Below are 17,656 nucleotides of genomic sequence, written 5' to 3' on the forward strand. Positions count from 1 at the left end.
TACAGATAATAACCTGATATTTTTACTTCTACACGATTGTTTTAACATTTCGTCAGTTTCTTTGCATACTTCATACAATTACCATCGGATGTCATCTGTCAATGATTGTGTAGGTCAATAACCATACCGAAGAAATTTTTATAGTTTAATATCGGAAACGAGACTTGCTTTAAACGTCGAAATAAACCATATCTATTTGCTTAAGAGTTGCTCAAATACACAGACGACACGAATTTAAATAATGTCGAACATTTGAATAAAATCAAATGTTGGTTTATTTGTAAAATTAATACTTTCACTTCGTCCTGATTTTCATAAAATGACTTACATGTGCATTTAAAAAATTGACAAATTCAATAAACAGATATTGGTTTATTTTCACAAAATAAACTCGCTTTCTTGATTCCCAGAAAATGATGTGTACATGTTCCATTTAATCTAAATATAAATTAAGTTGTGTATTGGTCGTTGAAGAAGATTATGAACTGTACATGACACTTAAGTGTGTAGTCAGTATACAATACAATAATTGTTTCAATAATGAAGGAACTGAAACAGCGCAACGGTTACAAAACAGCGTGTATGACATTCTTTAGGACTCTTATCATCAATATTAACCAGAATTCGCTTTTAAAATGGAAATCGGGCATATGCGGGATTATCGAGCAATGGATAAAGACGGAAGAAGTTGCATGAATGTGATTGAGACAGTTGAAACGTATGTATCGGGGAATCGAGAGACTCGGAGAAAATACGATGATTACATTCAGCGATTTTCCTCCTTCTTTATAAAGTACCGGTAAACGGTACTTTCCCAATCGAGCAAAAATTTCCAAATTCCCAATCGGCATCTGAAAAAATCCCAATCGGCGTCCGAATTTTTTCTCAAAATGATCGAAAGTTTTGTAACAAAACCCAACTTTCGGCGAGCGAACAAAGGAAATCGTATAGTTGTGTGTAACCACGCGCTCGATTAATATCTGGTTTTATTATTCAGCGCGTTCAATCAATAGAGTCGTTACTGTTTGCGGTTATTTTGTCAGGCAGCCAGCGTACTGTTTGACGTCGGTTTGAACCCTTATAGTAGTTTGAAATGCCCTCCAGCACTGCCTCTGTGGAAAGGTTGTTCAGTCTAATGAACAATCTTTGCACGACCAATCGGAACCGTCTATCACAGGACAGATTGACAGCTCTAATGATGCTGTGCAGAGAGGGATGCCAGCAACTGAGTGATGATCAAACATCAAAGATTGTTGAAATTTTCAAAACAAGATGTGTTTGTGAAACACAATGTCCCCCTATATGCCGTTGGACCTTGTAGGATGACCTTGACCTTGTGAAGGATGACCTTGACCTTTCACCACTCAAAATGTGCAGCTCCATGAGATACACATGCATGCCAAATATCAAGTTGCTATATTCAATATTGCAAAAGTATTCATAAAATAAGCGATTTCGGCCACATTTATTTGACCTCTGACCTTCAAGGATGACCTTGACCTTTCACCACTCAAAATGTGCAGCTCCATGAGATGCACATGCATGCCAAATATCAAGTTGCTATCTTTAATATTGCAAAAGTATTCATAAAATAAGCTATTTTGGCCACATATATTTGACCTCTGACCTTGAAGGATGACCTTGACCTTTCACCACTCAAAATGTGCAGCTTCATGAGATACACATGCATGCCAAATATCAAGTTGCTATCTTCAATATTGCAAAAGTATTCATAAAATGAGCGATTTTGGCCACATATTTTTGACCTCTGACCTTGAAGGATGACCTTGACCTTTCACCACTCAAAATGTGCAGCTTCATGAGATACACATGCATGCCAAATATGAAGTTGCTATCTTCAATGTAGCAAAAGTTATTGCAAAATGTTAAAGTTGGCGCAAACAGACAGACAGACCAACGGACCAACAGGGCAAAAACAATATGTCCCCCACTACTATAGCGGGGGACATAAAAATGAAAGCGAGAGACATTGCTTTATAAGCGATTAAAACAACTAGTAATTGATTTTGTGTCTTCTATATAATATTTTGTTATTTATATCAACTTTATTACTTTAAGAAATGGTCATTAAGGCATGCCTGCAAATGATTATTTTAATGGGTATGTTCAATTTAGTTTGAACTTTATGATGTATTCAATAAGACCCAAATTTCACGACGCGATTTTCCCAATTTAAGGATTTCACGACTCGATTTTTCCCAATTTTGAGGTTTTCACGACTCAATTTTTCCCAATTGGACCGGTACAGGTACTTTTCCCAATTGGACAAGGAAAATCGCTGACATTACAATCAGTTATGAGTTCTCCATGGCTTCAAACTGTTAATTGCATACCAATAACGCAATTCACACTCCTCCAGTTGCGGTATCATACAGCTAGCTAGGTGCGAACACTGTTTTGTTTTATACGCAGCATTTAAAAAGTAAAAAATAACCTGTCAGGGACATGGGTGTGAAATACATGTTGAAATTTAAAAAAGGCTACTCTCTTATATCTGCCAACAATGCTAATAATCCCATATTGCTATAATCTTTGTGAAGATTAGACATGTACATGTAACGTAGGAAAATCGTTCTTCACTGCGTTGACCGTGAATGGGGTGAATCAGGGTGAGTCACCGCGGAGATGATATTTATAGCATACACGGTGATCATGCTTGACCTAGCGTGATGAAACGCGCGAAAGGCGATAATTTTTCACCCAAAATAAATAATGACCACAGAGTGTCGGTGATTTAGGCAAAAATCGCAGTAGTGTAATATGTTTGTAAAAGCATTCGAACATAATATACAATAACACTTGTCATCAGCAAAATTTCAATAGCAACTTATATACCAATTATGGCCATACAACTTTTGCAGTTAGCACTTTGAAGGCTTTTTTTACCTGACCCGAAAAAATATTATCCTTAAACAATTGACATGTGTTGAAAACCATATAGCATATCCCTTTATGCTATGTACTTTGTGAAACAATTGTTTTAATGTATGAAACCAATTTGTGTATAGAATTATCTGTCTACTCCAAATTAACATTGACCAACTATAAAAAAAACTATTTTGGTAATAAATAATATTTATTTCATACAATATTTGTCTGTAGAAGTGTAGTGTTAAGCACCCGCTTACAGTTTACAGTTTTTAAATTATACTATGTTAATATGACAGAAGTGGTTTCATTTTTTTTTAGATGCTTGATCTACATTACAGCCAACGCGGAACAAACATAATCCGCGGCTATGCCACGGCCCAAAATTTAGTTTGCGGCGGGCATGTCGAGTGTTCACGGGCGTATTGCTGAGGCACTTGGCATCGATCTGCGCAACGACGCAGTCTGTTTTAACCTCGCCTACTTTCACGGAGTAAATCCGCCGCATACATACGCGGCAGATTGAGTGAAAAGATATACACCTACATGTACATTTGTGTAGCATAGAAACCTAGATTTATGCTTACATTTGTGTAGCATAGAAACCTAGATTTATGCTACTTTCATATTAATTATTTTCACGTTTTAATAAGCGATATGGCACTAAGTGCGCTTTAACATATATCGTTGAATAAATTACGCACAATGTTAATGTTTCGTTTGATTCTGAAATGAGCTTTCTTAAATTTGTAATCCGCAACACACTTCCGAATTTTAATGCTAATGCTACATTAACAAATTCTAGCGTCAAATAACCAGTGCTAAAATATCCTTTGTCTCCATAAAAAGCGCGCGAAAATTATGCAGACATGTACAACGTTGCATGGAAAGTTTGGGTGTATTTTGTGTTGTATAAACACATTCATCATGTCAGATGATTTATGCGTGTTCAATGGGGAAAAAACCGCCCCGATTGGTAGGGCTGTAACAATATACCGGTATATCGGTATATATCGCAATACGCAATCCGCATATTGTATTGCGATATGATTTTCATCATACCGGTACGAAAATTTTACAAAAATTCATTCACATTTCGTCCAGAAAAGCCATCCGAAAAAATGATAAAAAGGTAAACAAAACAAAGCAGTGTAAATTATTTTTTACGTAAAAAAAGCATTCTAAAAAGTGTATTATACGGAGTAGCGTTGTTACATGGGAGCATTCATTCGATGCTTTTGAACAGATTATGTTGAATTAATTGCGCACAGCTGTAAATGTTTCGTTCGATTCTGATTTGAGCATTATTTGTAATCCGAATTTTGGAAACACGCTTCCAAATTTGAATGCTAACGCGACAATAAAAAATTATAGCGTCAAATAAAAAGTGCTTTATCCTTTGTCTCAATAAAAAGCGCGCGAAAATTATACAGACATGTAGAACGTCGCATGGAAAGTATGGGTGTATTTTGTGTAGTATAAAAACGGGAACATCACGTCAGCTGAATTACGCGTGTTCAGTGGGAAAAACGCCCCGGTTGGACGTTATTTCATCACATCTTTAAATAGTAACAATTGCAAAAATGTATTTGATACTTAAGAAAATGTGCAAATGTTTGTGTTTCTTATTATTCTTGAGCACATTTATAGTAAATATTTACCAGAATTTGCTTTAAAATTGGAATTTATGGGATTATTGGGTAATTGGCAAGTTATAATTTTGGTACAAGTTAGCAATATATTGCGATATATTGCAATACGGGTTTTTGAACTGACAATATATTGCAATACGGTTTTTGGCGTATTGTTGCAGCACTACCGTTATTTCATCACACCTTTAAATGGTAACAAACGCCAAAATGTACTTGATACTTGAGAATAATTGCGAATGTGTGTGTGTCTTGAGCACTTTTATCGTAAATATTTACCGGAATTTCCTTTAAAACTGGAATATACGGAATTATCGGGTAATGATTAGCGATATCAACTGCATAATGTAAACAAAATGAAACTAATTTATATACACATAGTCAAACAATTGTTATAATAAGCTGATAATTAACAAAACAACAATTAAGTGTTGGTTATTGATGTGGCTTCAACTGCTAATTGTCTCAGCTAAAATATAATAGCAAAAACAACAAGCAATTATAAATCAACCAACTGCTGGATTCTTGACCACTCGTATGAGACAACACATAATTACGTGACATTTATGTGTGAAATACATACACTACGGGCAGGAAACAAACTAACTTGGGGCCAGCCACATTAAATATGCTTATATGCTAATACACGTTGTCGTAAAAATTAAACCCAAAACAAATATGTATGTTGATCGTTTTAATATAAAGACAATAATCATACAGTGCAATAAACGCACACAAAGTAACTTAAAGTACTTAAGCCGATTCTATAAATGACAATGGCAAATGATTATTGGAATTTGGTTAATACATGCCTATGATAATCGTATTTTGTTTTAATTAATTCGATTTTTTTTATTTGCATTCTTTTAAAATAATAATTATTTATATCCGGATGACAGCAATTTCTTTAGAAATGGGAATGCAATCACTAAAAACAATATGTCCCCCACTACTATAGTGGGGGACATAAAAACAAAACAACAGCATGTTTTTTTATTAACTAATTTATCTATTTTAAATCTGTGCGCATTAAATTAATTATGATTTTAAATATAATTATAATTGTTCTTTTAAATTTCTTTGACTAACTAATCATTTAAAAAAGATTTTGATTTGAAGATGCGCATGGACTCGGCGTCATGTCGCAGATCGCGGCTTGCCTCGGCATGTCTCGGCGGAAAGATGCGAAGCTTCGCTTCGAAATGCTTCAATGGCTGACTCGGCATATACTCGTTTCGCATTGCCGCCGCGGTTTGCAAAATATGTTTGTTCCACGTTGGCTGTACTGTTATTAATCTTTTCTATTTTTTTTTAAACTTTGATCATTTTTTCCTCTTTGTTCTTTTTTTTTGGTACGAATGTCTTAAAATTTCACCATGTTGTATTAGTCAAAGATTGTTGATGAATGTCCCAGAAGTGGTTTAAATGCAATGCCAAGAGCTTGAATAATGACAATAAGGATAAATCCAGAAATAAGCATTAGTGAAAAATATAATTGCCAACTAAGGCAAATGTCAAGTAAAGTACAAATGGACGGTTTGGTCAATCAATATATAGCTCACACGTCAATCAAGGCTGGGCATACACACTATTGACTGATAAAATCCTAACAAGGGCTGTTTGTAAAACACACATTCCCCCAAATTGGCTGTCAGTTGCAGTGGTAGCCATTGTGTGATTATGTTAGAAACCATTTTACTGCTTCAGGTCACTGTAACTTGACCTTTGACCTAGTGACCTGAAAATCAAAAAGGGTCGTCTGCCATCTGTCATAATCAATGTACCTATGATCCTAGGCATACCATTTTACTATTTCGGGTCACTGTGACCTTGACCTTTGACCTGAAAGTTGCTAATCCACCGATAATTACGAGTAACGCCCATATTATATAAACTGGAATCACAGTTCATTTTTTATACTAACAAGTCATAATACTACACATAAACATTAAGAAAACACATTTCCTCGATGAGATACATAAATTATCCGAGTAGAATTAAATTGTTTCGTCATGAATTTCGACATTGTAAATGGCGGACGTATTGTAAATTAACATTGAACCCGCGTTCAATTAAAAAATGGCGATTCAAATTACAAGTAATGGTGATTCAATAATGGAGAAAGCATTAACTGGATTTAACAAACATTTGATAAGGTTTGTTAAACCAGATAACAACAAGGAAAATTTGGATAATTAAATTTAAACTACTACTGGTAAGGCATTCTTAAGTGTATATAATTCGGACATGTATAGTAATCGGATAAACAGTAATAGATATACTAGATGTTCCATGCATTTAGATTGTGTTTTTGTACAAAAGCTATCATAGGGATGATGATAATATAATGAGGATAAATATGTGATGGAACGGTGCTACTGGTACATATCTTAAATTACTTAAATGTGTTAAAGACTTAAATGTGTTATGATGAAGTCGATTTTAATGAGCATTTATTGTTTTTACAAATAAACATAGTATAGTGATAGAAATAATAAAAGTTGTAAAATGAATATGTTTTGTTTTTGAAAACTTAAAGTCGATATTGTTCACACAAATTATTGATATTGTAACCTTATCTTTGTGTACCAATTCATTAAAATATGTTGTGTTATTTATCATGGTATTTTTATTTAATAAAGCAGCGTAACTTTTTAAGATATTGTGTTGCTCTTAGAGCATATTTTTATGTAAAAAAATGAATAATACAGACAAAACCACAATAAACGCGCTTCAAAATTGACCCCAGTATTTTTCAATTTGATTCCTGAAAATTTCAGCCCAGGGGTCATTGACTTCCAGTTTTTAAAATCTATTGAAATCCCTCATGATCAGTCCTCGAAGTGATTTTTTACAATTTTTCTTATCTGAGTCCTGGGACTCCATAACCTGCAAATCTCCGACTCCCTGAATCGAAAAAACGAGTCAGGGGTTTTCCTCGCTTCATTGGAAAGAGGCCCTAGCCTATGGATTTTGGGAAGAATTCTCGCTAAAATTACTGCTTTGGGAAATGAAAAAGCTGGTGTAAGTTAGGATCTTCGGAAAACTGCATGATTTTAATGAAATTTTCAATTGAGAAGTGGCCTTTAATAGGTTCCTGATATATAAGGCTGAAAACCGCTGCTACTGCAAGTCCAAGTATTAAACTTTATTATTTTTTTTGAAAATTCTATGCATTTTTGGGACTCACATAACTCAAAACTTTGCATCCCCAGATATTTTTGTGAGTCCAGGACGCAGGACTCACGGTAACAAAATTCACTGTCCTCGATGCTCTCAAATTGCGTCACCTGATTCACACATGTTCAATGGGAATTCCCCCATCCCACAAATAAATTTGTATATGCACTTGTGTAAAATGGCGGTCATTTGAGTTTATGAAATTCTTTGACACATTCATTGGCCGTATTTTGGTTTTGAAAATATATATCGTTATAATACTGGATTATCCGGTAATAGATAGAGTTGGAACATGCAAAGATCTATCAATAGTATATGTTTATTTATAGATTTAAGGAACATGTTTGTATCCATCGAAATCACAATCGGTAGGGTCTATTAAAATTATGAAATATAAAAGTGGGTAGTGTTTTTCCCAGGGGGGCAAAGGGGTATGGCGCATTACTTTCAAAAAGGGCATTTTAGCGCGCAGTTTAGGCAAAAAAGTGCAAAAACATTCCCGAAATACCTGAATTACCGGGAATTATGTAATTGCATCAGAAGCAGTTGTGGAAAAAATAACATATAAACAAGCACATTTATTGGTAATAGATGTATTTAACTTACTATGATTTATATTAATATATTTACCTTGCAATGTACATTTGAGTTCCATGCTGTTTCAATAAACTGTACAGCACGACAAACATAATAAAGCAATATATGCATATGAATCTGATTATACACAGATCCACTAACATAAATTAAACCATAAATGAAACCATGTTTGTCTTATCCCATTTTCTAACAATAATCTTAACACATGTTTAAAATAATATTGCGAGTAAATTGATCGTTAACAATATGCAAACACTCGTTTCCGTGACATACATCCACCGAGTAGATTACAAATAAATAATGTTGTTGCTATCTAATACATTTTTATGCATCGTTGATTATCACAGACATTTCATTAATTCCTTCTTAATGTATAATCTCCATCGTTAATTCGATCGTTAGTCAAATGATGTAAGCGACAGGTGTGCATAGCAACGTTAAATCGTATACGCAATTCACATTTTGTTAAATTAGTTTACGTCTCAGTAATTTTTTTAATAATTAGATCTAATAATCTTAAAGACAAAAACGATAAAGAATAAATTTGTTTGTGATTTTAAATGTAATTATGCGTAAAAATATATGTTTTGATATAACTGAATAATGCATGCAAAGCACAATTGCCATGAAAATAACATTGAGTTTTTCATCAAAAGTCTCTGAAGTAATGATTTTATCCTGGAGGAGTACACATTGCCGACTGAAAAGTGCGTTTGGTATAACATAGCTTCCGGCATTATCGATTGATACTGACACGGGGTTATTCACGCATGACTAATTCACAACTTTGGAGCAGTCAGTTTGACTACCTATAAATCGAGCACTGTTATAGATTAAATCTACTCGATTAATGTAGTCGATTAGACGTTGACGTCTTTCGAGTAAATCAAGCACAGTCGGAGTGTCACAGACAATCAAGAAAGCTGATTTTGCAGACCAAGTTAGATCGTAAGACAATAAAGATGTTATCGATAAGGGCGCTTGACGAAATTTTCCTTTCAAAAGAAGGGCGGCGTGGCTATTTGCCACGCTAAAATGGCCTGGGAAAAACACTAGTGGGACTTCAAAATTTATGTTTGGGACGTCCAAAATTTATGGTTTGGAAGTCAGGACTTCCAACTTTTACAAGATGTGTTTGTGAAACACAATGTCCCCCTATATGATGTTTGACCTCGAAGGATGACCTTCACCCCTATATGATGTTTGACCTTGAAGGATGACCTTGACCTTGACCTTTCACCACTCAAAATGTGCAGCTCCATGAGATACATATGCATGCCAAATATCAAGTTGCTATCTTCAATATTGCAAAAGTTATTGTAAATGTTAAAGTTGGCGCAAACCAACCAACCAACCAACCAACCAACAGACCAACCGACAGGGCAAAAACAATATGTAAAAAGCTAGCGAAAGCGCTGTTAATTATTAATAACTAAAGGAATACAAATGTGTGAGATACTGTAAACGTATAGAAATTCGTCTCTATGAAATTTCGTGGTTTAATACAAAACAACTAATTCGTTGACACGTAATTTCGTGGATTTCAAATTTTCGGGGAAGATTGACAGTCATAATAATTAAACTTTTCTAAAAACAACCAGAGAAATAACGAAGAATAATCTGCTAATGTGTGTTGACAGCAAGGTGTGTGATTAATGTGCACTGCAGGGCTAGCGCTGGCCCAAAATATCTTTGAGCCACCCAGATCTAGGGGGTCCGGGGGCATGCCCCCCCCCCCCCCTGAAAAATTTTTGGATCCTAGATTGTCTGTGGTGCGTTTTGGGCCTATTGTCAAACAGTTTTTGTTTGTTTCAAATAACAATACCGTATTTTACCATGTATAGCGCGCTACCATGTATAACGCGCATGCAATTTTTTAAAGCCAAAATGGAGAAAAAAAAAGAATTCAAGACCAAAAACCTGAAAATTTGGCCGAAAATGGCCGCCATTCTTATATTGCGCAATCATTGAATCTGAGTTTTTCGGGTGCTTAATTGTTTGTTTTAAGTAGGGAGCGTTTATACGATCAGGAGCATGGGTTGCAAAGCACTATATTTTCGACAATTTTTAAGATTATTCTCTTGAGAACACCGTTATGTCCTTATTGCCGCTGCGCATGTTTTTTCAAGACCCCTGCGCGTTAAATTCGAACCACTATTACCTATTCCTCACATTTGAACAGTGTAACATTTTCATTACCTGCCGCTCACAACATCGTATGACATCTTCTTCTGCAGACCCGCAACATCTCAATGTCCAATTTTACGCAAATCGTCCGTGGATCCCATTTTATTTTTCATCGACTTAAATATTTCCCCATTAAGAGATGCTCCCCAATAAATCCAGTTTGACCCGGTATTTCGCGCCTTCACTGCGTCTAGTTGATAAGTATTTTATAGTAAGACAAACAATACATCCGAACGCTCAATTCCATACAGTTGGCGTTATCCGCGTAAAGCCATTTGAGAAATATCATTTGTTTGTCTCTATTGAAAGAAAATAAAACGAGTCTATATCTCTATTGTTGGTTTGTAACCTACGTAGTATACTCGCACAGTAGCATATTTATGCAGAGATCGGAAAATCATTGATAAATGTATTCGTCGTTTCAATGCTTAGGGCCTAGTAATTTCGGCAAATCGGAACTCAACTTACGTAAAACACTTGCTCAATTAACCGTTGAACTCCACCTCCGTTCTTTCCAAAAGGTTCGAAGGCGGAGCTTTGCACGTGCTATTACTTAATTGGACGATTGCCATTGAGGAACAAACACACGATTGGTTCGGCATGTTGATTGCTAGACAAAGGAAGCCAATTTTGTCATCGAGAAACTTGTCGCTTTATTGCTTCAGACAGGAAGCGGCTTTCCTTTGATGACGTCAAACTGTCAATTCACATAGAGTGCAAATTTTCGGAAATGCTAACATTAAACATTGGATTAAATTATCAAAATAAAGCAAAAGCGAAGTTGAGAAATACTTGTTGAAATAATTAGCCTCAGTTCAAATAAGAAGTTTTGGGTTGTAAATCAACGAGTTTTCATGACAACGAAAACTTTAACAAACAATACCGCGGCGCACGGGGATCGATATACCTCGATTTTTTTTAATGAACAATCAATGAAGAAGTGTGAAAACACCAACAAAGACATTTTTTTCATCTTTTAATTTTTGTCAAAACTATTACTAGCCCGTTCATTCCTAACCTTTCCCGCTATTTGTTGTTTCGACAACGGCCCCTTCAGTCTATAACATTATAGGGTGTAGTTTTTTTGCAATAACAAAAATGGCGGCAATTGTGAAGATTTACGATTACGAAATGGATTTTTTGCAATTTAGCAACCAGGAAAGCGTTGTGTCAATGTATTACGCGCACTGAATTTTTATTTTGAAATTTGAAGGTAAAAAACTGCGCGCTATGCATGGTAAAATACGGTATATACAATACATACTATGGATTTTTCATATTTTATTTAATGACAACAAGCACATGTCACATATCATAATATACATCACATCACAATTTTCATAGTAATAGAGATATTTTCATACAGCACATTTTTAACAACATGATGAATGACATGTAAAATACAAGCATACATTTCATTCACAAAATACATTGCAAACAAATCATGCTATATACAGAGAACAAAGTCATGACACATATCATTATTATTTCATTATTATTCTGCACTGTTTTTTACCAGCCCACAGTTTGTAGATCACTTTAAAGTCAACATCTTTGCAGTCTTTTCCTTCAATTGAGATTAAATTCATTAGATGTTCCAAATTTTGTACAGTCAAACGGCATGAGTGTGATCTGAAAAAACAATAAAATAATATCTGCATATATACATATAGTTAGACTATAGCAATAGTATAGTAATTTCAAATTAAAATTCCTCTCATCTTCAAAATCTTACCTTTAGACTTTGCATGTTTCGTCCCCGAGTCTTTTTTTAAGGATATTGCAACCTACAGTGAACGTTTTGGAATTCTGCACCTTAATGCATTATAAGGTCACAGTTCATTGACTTTGATTCATTCTCAAAGCGAAGCCAATTATTATCAACTTTCCATGACTCTTGGAATGCTCTAGTTTTTTGTGTTTTAATTTAATTTTTTTTTTGTTCAGACTCATTTTCGTCCAAAGGACGCTTTAAGGTTAAAGAAGCCATGTTAGCGACTGTACGGACAAAGTGGTCACTTTCATTTATATTGTAGACGATATTTGTTACAAATTCGTAACTTTAATTAAACTTTAATTGCAATTAAACCGCACGTGTTTTTCACGTTTTCCTTTGATTAAAATACGCCGCTGTTAGTTAGCATAGTGTGTGAGTAAAACAATCAAATTAATTATCAACTTTTCATTTCAATCGAAAATCGGCATTAAGTTGTAACATCAACGACATAGAACTAATTATTTAATTATCACTCTTTAATTTAGATCGATAGTCAGCTTTGAAATAATTAATTCATTGTCACGCTTATTTTCATTTTTAATCGTATAATACGACATTTGCTACAGGCCGCTATTTTGTTTGCAGACGACAATATTAACTGTGTATTCAAAGCTCCACCCATTTTTACCTTTCATTCAACAACGTCATTTCATGTGTAAGCGAGCTCAGTTTTGATTGGCCAGCTACCATGTGCACTTCAATAACAATAAGGTGAAGCAGGTGCAGACCAGTTTTCGTTCACTGTTCAAATTGCGAATACTTTCATTGAAACATATAGAAAAATATAGAAAACCAGTTTCGGGTTAAAATGGCGGCTGTTTTCAATGAAATTTTACGAGATTTTAGCATTTTCGCAAATCAGATTTTTCTTGAGCCAAATTCTCAATATTTTCGCAAATGGCTCAAGTGGCGAACGACAGCGCGAGCCCTGCACTGAAGCATGAAAGTGTTGCCGATAATTGTCGATAAAAGCGAATAAAGCAGCTATCTTGTGTGTCCCCGCTCGCTTATTGCCATCAATGTTGTTTTGACAATATTTGCAATTCTCTGCTCAATCGGTCCCCTAGTAGAATCAATTGAGTAATAAGGTCCCCAAAATACAGGTGTGAAAACCGTTTTGTCTCATTTAACTTTAATTGGCACTAATTGACATATGTGATAAATCTGCAAACTGTCAATTTGACGACGTCACATAAAAGAGAACAATCGTTGATGTAAAGTTTAAAGTACAGGCTTGATTAAAAAAGTATTATTAACCCAAACACTTATCAAGAAAACAACATATTGTATTACCTAGCATATCTCAATCAAATATCTGTGATAACCGAAAACAATAGAGAATGTCCGCAATGACATTCGGAAAAGACCAATTTCGGATTAAAAATGTAAAAATAATCGTTGGTACTTGAATTCGTGGTTCGGCGGAACAACGAAATCCACGAAAATTCGTACCACACGAAATTTAATGGTTTTACAGTACCTGTGAATTGTTCCAACACATGCAGAGCAGCACAGCTGACTGTGGTCATGGCAAAACTGTGTCAGTGTTTCATCCTCATGCACCTCACACTTCCTGAGAAAATCTTCCACTGCCTTAGAAACTGGCCATTTCTTAATATCCTCCCTTCCACATGTCATATGTTTTGTATAAAACTGACTATGCAGGATAACACATTTTTTACAATAGAACCATTCACATTTTTCACAATAAATGTCTGCAGATTCCGTAAGATTCTGCTCTAAACAACGTGTGCAAGAAAAGTCTTCAACCATACGCAAACGTTTTGGAACCGAAGACAATGAACCTGTTGCCATTTTGTTACTGTTTATAATGTTAAAACCTTTTTGTTCAAATCTTTCAAGTATATTTCTTGTGAAATATGAAAGAAATAAAGCTAGTTCCAAAAGTTTATCAACCTTAGAAGTTAAAATTAACACTGAAACACAGATAAATTCAAACACAAGATGTGCGATAAAACTTTTCAACCAAAGGCCAACGTTTCACAACATTTGACAATGAACCTGCCGCCAATTTGATACTCTAGTGTATGAAGTTTTACATGTTAAAGTACATGTAATTAAAGTATAATTCTGTTAAAATAGTCTATAATTCTGTAACCCGGATGGTTACGGCTGTGTTGTATCCCAATAAACAAGACATCATAAATAAGATAGTTCACAGTTCACTTCTTTTAATATATGTAGGAATGCTTTTCAGTCCTTTATGAAATACATGCAGACAAGAATTCAAAAAGCAGCTAATCCTTCAGTATAAATCAGGATCTGAAATATATAAAACAATAAAATACTAAACAATAAAACAATAGTTCTGTTCTAGTGGCCTTAACATTTATTTTATATGACTCAACTACTCATATAAGATTCAGGTACAATAATGACAACAATATTCATAAATACACAAAACGCAGCATCAAAACCTTAAAAACAAGGGCTGTTTGTAAAACATGCATGCACCCCATATGGGCTGTCAGTTGCAGTGGCAGCCATTGAGTGAATACGTTCTATGGCACTGTAACCTTGACCTTTGACCTAGTGACCTGAAAATCAATAGGGGTCATCTGCGACTCATGATCAATGTACCTATGATGTTTCGTGATCCTAGGCGCAAGCTTTTTTGAGTTAACATCCGGAAACCATCTTACTGTGTCAAGTCACTGTGACCTTTGACCCAGTGACCTGAAAGTCAATAGGGGTCATCTGCGAGTCATGATCAATGTACCTATGAAGTTTCATGATCGTAGGCGTAAGCGTTCTTGAGTTATCATCCGGAAACCATTTTTTTAAGTTAAGTCACCGTTACCTTGTCCTTTGACCTAGTGACCTGAAAATCAATAGGGGTCATCTGCGAGTTATGATCAATGTACCTATGAAGTGTCATGATCCTAGGCATAAGCGTTCTTGAGTTATCATCCAGAAACCATTTTGCTATTTCTGGTCGCCGTGACCTTGACCTTTGACCTAGTGACCTGAAAATCTATAGGGGTCATCTGCGAGTCATGATCAATGTACCTATTAAGTTTCATGATCCTAGGCGTAAGCGTTCTTGAATTATCATCCGGAAACCATTTTTCAAAGTTGAGTCACTGTGACCTTGACCTTTGACCTAGTGACCTGAAAATAAATAGGGGTCATCTGCAAGTCATGATCAATGTACCTATGAAGTTTCATGATCCTAGGCGTCAGCGTTCTTGAGTTATCATCCAGAAACCATTTAACTGGTTCGAGTCAGTGTGACCTTGACCTTTGACCTAGTGACCTGAAAATCAATAGGGGTCATCTGCGAGTCATGATCAATGTTCCTATGAAGTTTCATGATCCTAGGTGTAAGCGTTCTTGAGTTATCATCTGGAAACCATATGGTGGACGGACCGACCGACATGAGCAAAACAATATACCCTCTATTCTTCGAAGGGGAGCATAATAAATTTTTGTATTTGAGGGGGGTATAATGTGGGGTATTGTCATTTATAAGATGATCTTTCAAAAATAAAAAAAGGATTTTTTTTTAATTGTTTTCGGGTGGGGAGGGGGGGCAGGGATTCTGGGTTGGGGCGTGGGGCATTGTTCGGGTGGAATCCATTGTTGTATTCAGTTAAGTGTTGTTTTGTCAAAGTTTTAATAAAATCTTATCATAAATAAAGAAGTTATGGCAATTTAACTAAAATTTACTCTTGACCTTGAGAGTCATGGTCATTCAAAGGTCAAGGTCAAATTGAACTTGGCAGGTACAGTACCCTCATGATGGTAAGAAAATATTTGCAGTTTGAAAGCAATAGCTTTGATACTTTATAAGTCAAGTGGATCTAAACACAAAATTTAATAAAATATTCAGTAACTAAGACAACAAGAGCTTGTCACAGTAGTGCCAAATCCCCGCGGAAATGTGTTTGCTTGTATGACAACATTTGTTTTAGAGAGTAGAATAATATTTGTAAAAACAAATAAAGGGAGATGATTCATTATGCTCCGGACAAAAATTAACTTTGAAATTAAATAAAGGGATATAATTCAAACACTAAGGTAGATAGAATTATGGTTCTTAGTCACTGCACTTCTCCTACTTGCCATCTGTTTAAGTTTGAAGTTTCAAGTATTAATCCCTTCAGCAGATTTAGAGTTATGCTCCGGACAAAAATTTACTTTAAAATTATAAAATAGGGGGAGATAATTAAAAAATTAAGGTAGATAGAGTTATGGTTCTTGGTCACTGCACTTCTCCTAGTTGCCATATGTTTATATTTCAAGTTTCAAGTAAATCCCTTTAGTACATTTATAGTTATGCTCCGGACAAAATTTACTTTAAAGTTATATAAAAGGGGAGATAATTAAAAAACTAAGGTAGATAGAGTTATGGTTCTTGGTCACTGCACTTTTCCTACATGCCATCTGTTTATATTTCAAGTTTTAAGTAAATCCCTTCAGTAGATTTAGAGTTATGCTCCGGACAAAAATTTACTTTAAAATTATATAAAAGGGAAGATAATTAAAAAACTAAGGTAGATAGAGTTATGGTTCTTGGTCACTGCACTTCTCCTAGTTGCCATAAGTTTATATTTCAAGTTTCAAGTAAATCCCTTCTATAGATTTAGAGTTATGCACCGGACAAAAATGTACTTTAAAATTATATAAAAGGGGAGATAATTCAAACACTAAGGTAGATAGAGTTGTGGTTCTTGGTCACTGCACTTCTCCTAGTTGCCATCTGTTTATATTTCAAGTTTCAAGTAAATCCCTTGAGTAGATTTAGAGTTATGCTCCGGACAAAAAATTACTTTAAAATCATATAAAAGGGGAGATAATTCAAAAACTAAGGTAGATAGAGTTCTGGTTCTTGGTTACTGCACTTCCCCTAGTTGCCATCTGTTTATATTTCAAGTTTCAAGTAAATCCCTTCAGTAGATTTAGAGTAAAGCTCCGGACAAAAATTTACTTAAAAATTATATAAAAGGGGAGATAATTAAAAAACTAATGTAGATAGAGTTATGGTATTTGGTCACTGCATTTCTCCTAGTTGCCATCTGTTTATATTTCAAGTTTCAAGTAAATCCCTTCAGTAGATTTAGAGTTATGCTCCGGACGAAAATGTACTTTAAAATTATATAAAAGGGGAGATAATTCAAAAACTGAGGTAGATAGAGTTGTGGTTCTTGGTCACTGCACTTCTCCTAGTTGCCATTTGTTTATATTTCAAGTTTCAAGTAAATCCCTTCAGTAGATTTAGAGTTATGCTCCGGACAAAAATTTACTTTAAAATCATATAAAAGGGGAGATAATTCAAAAACTAAGGTAGATAGAGTTATGGTTCTTGGTCACTGCACTTCTCCTAGTTGCCATCTGTTTATATTCTAAGTTTAAA

General features: G+C 34.9%; 1 protein-coding gene across 2 annotated transcripts in view; it reads right to left on the bottom strand.

Annotated features, from left to right (window-relative positions):
• LOC127843022 (uncharacterized) overlaps positions 1–17,656 on the bottom strand; it is a 118,663-nt gene that overhangs the window by 96,225 nt on the left and 4,782 nt on the right. For both annotated transcript variants that reach the window (XM_052372848.1, XM_052372847.1), the window contains exon 2: positions 13,760–14,562. In XM_052372848.1, the coding sequence (XP_052228808.1) occupies positions 13,760–14,094 (335 nt within the window). In that variant the 5' untranslated portion in view covers positions 14,095–14,562. The remainder of the gene's footprint in view (positions 1–13,759; positions 14,563–17,656) is intronic.

Source organism: Dreissena polymorpha, chromosome 8 (genome assembly GCF_020536995.1).
Source record: "Dreissena polymorpha isolate Duluth1 chromosome 8, UMN_Dpol_1.0, whole genome shotgun sequence".
In the NCBI taxonomy this organism is placed as follows: domain Eukaryota; kingdom Metazoa; phylum Mollusca; class Bivalvia; order Myida; family Dreissenidae; genus Dreissena; species Dreissena polymorpha.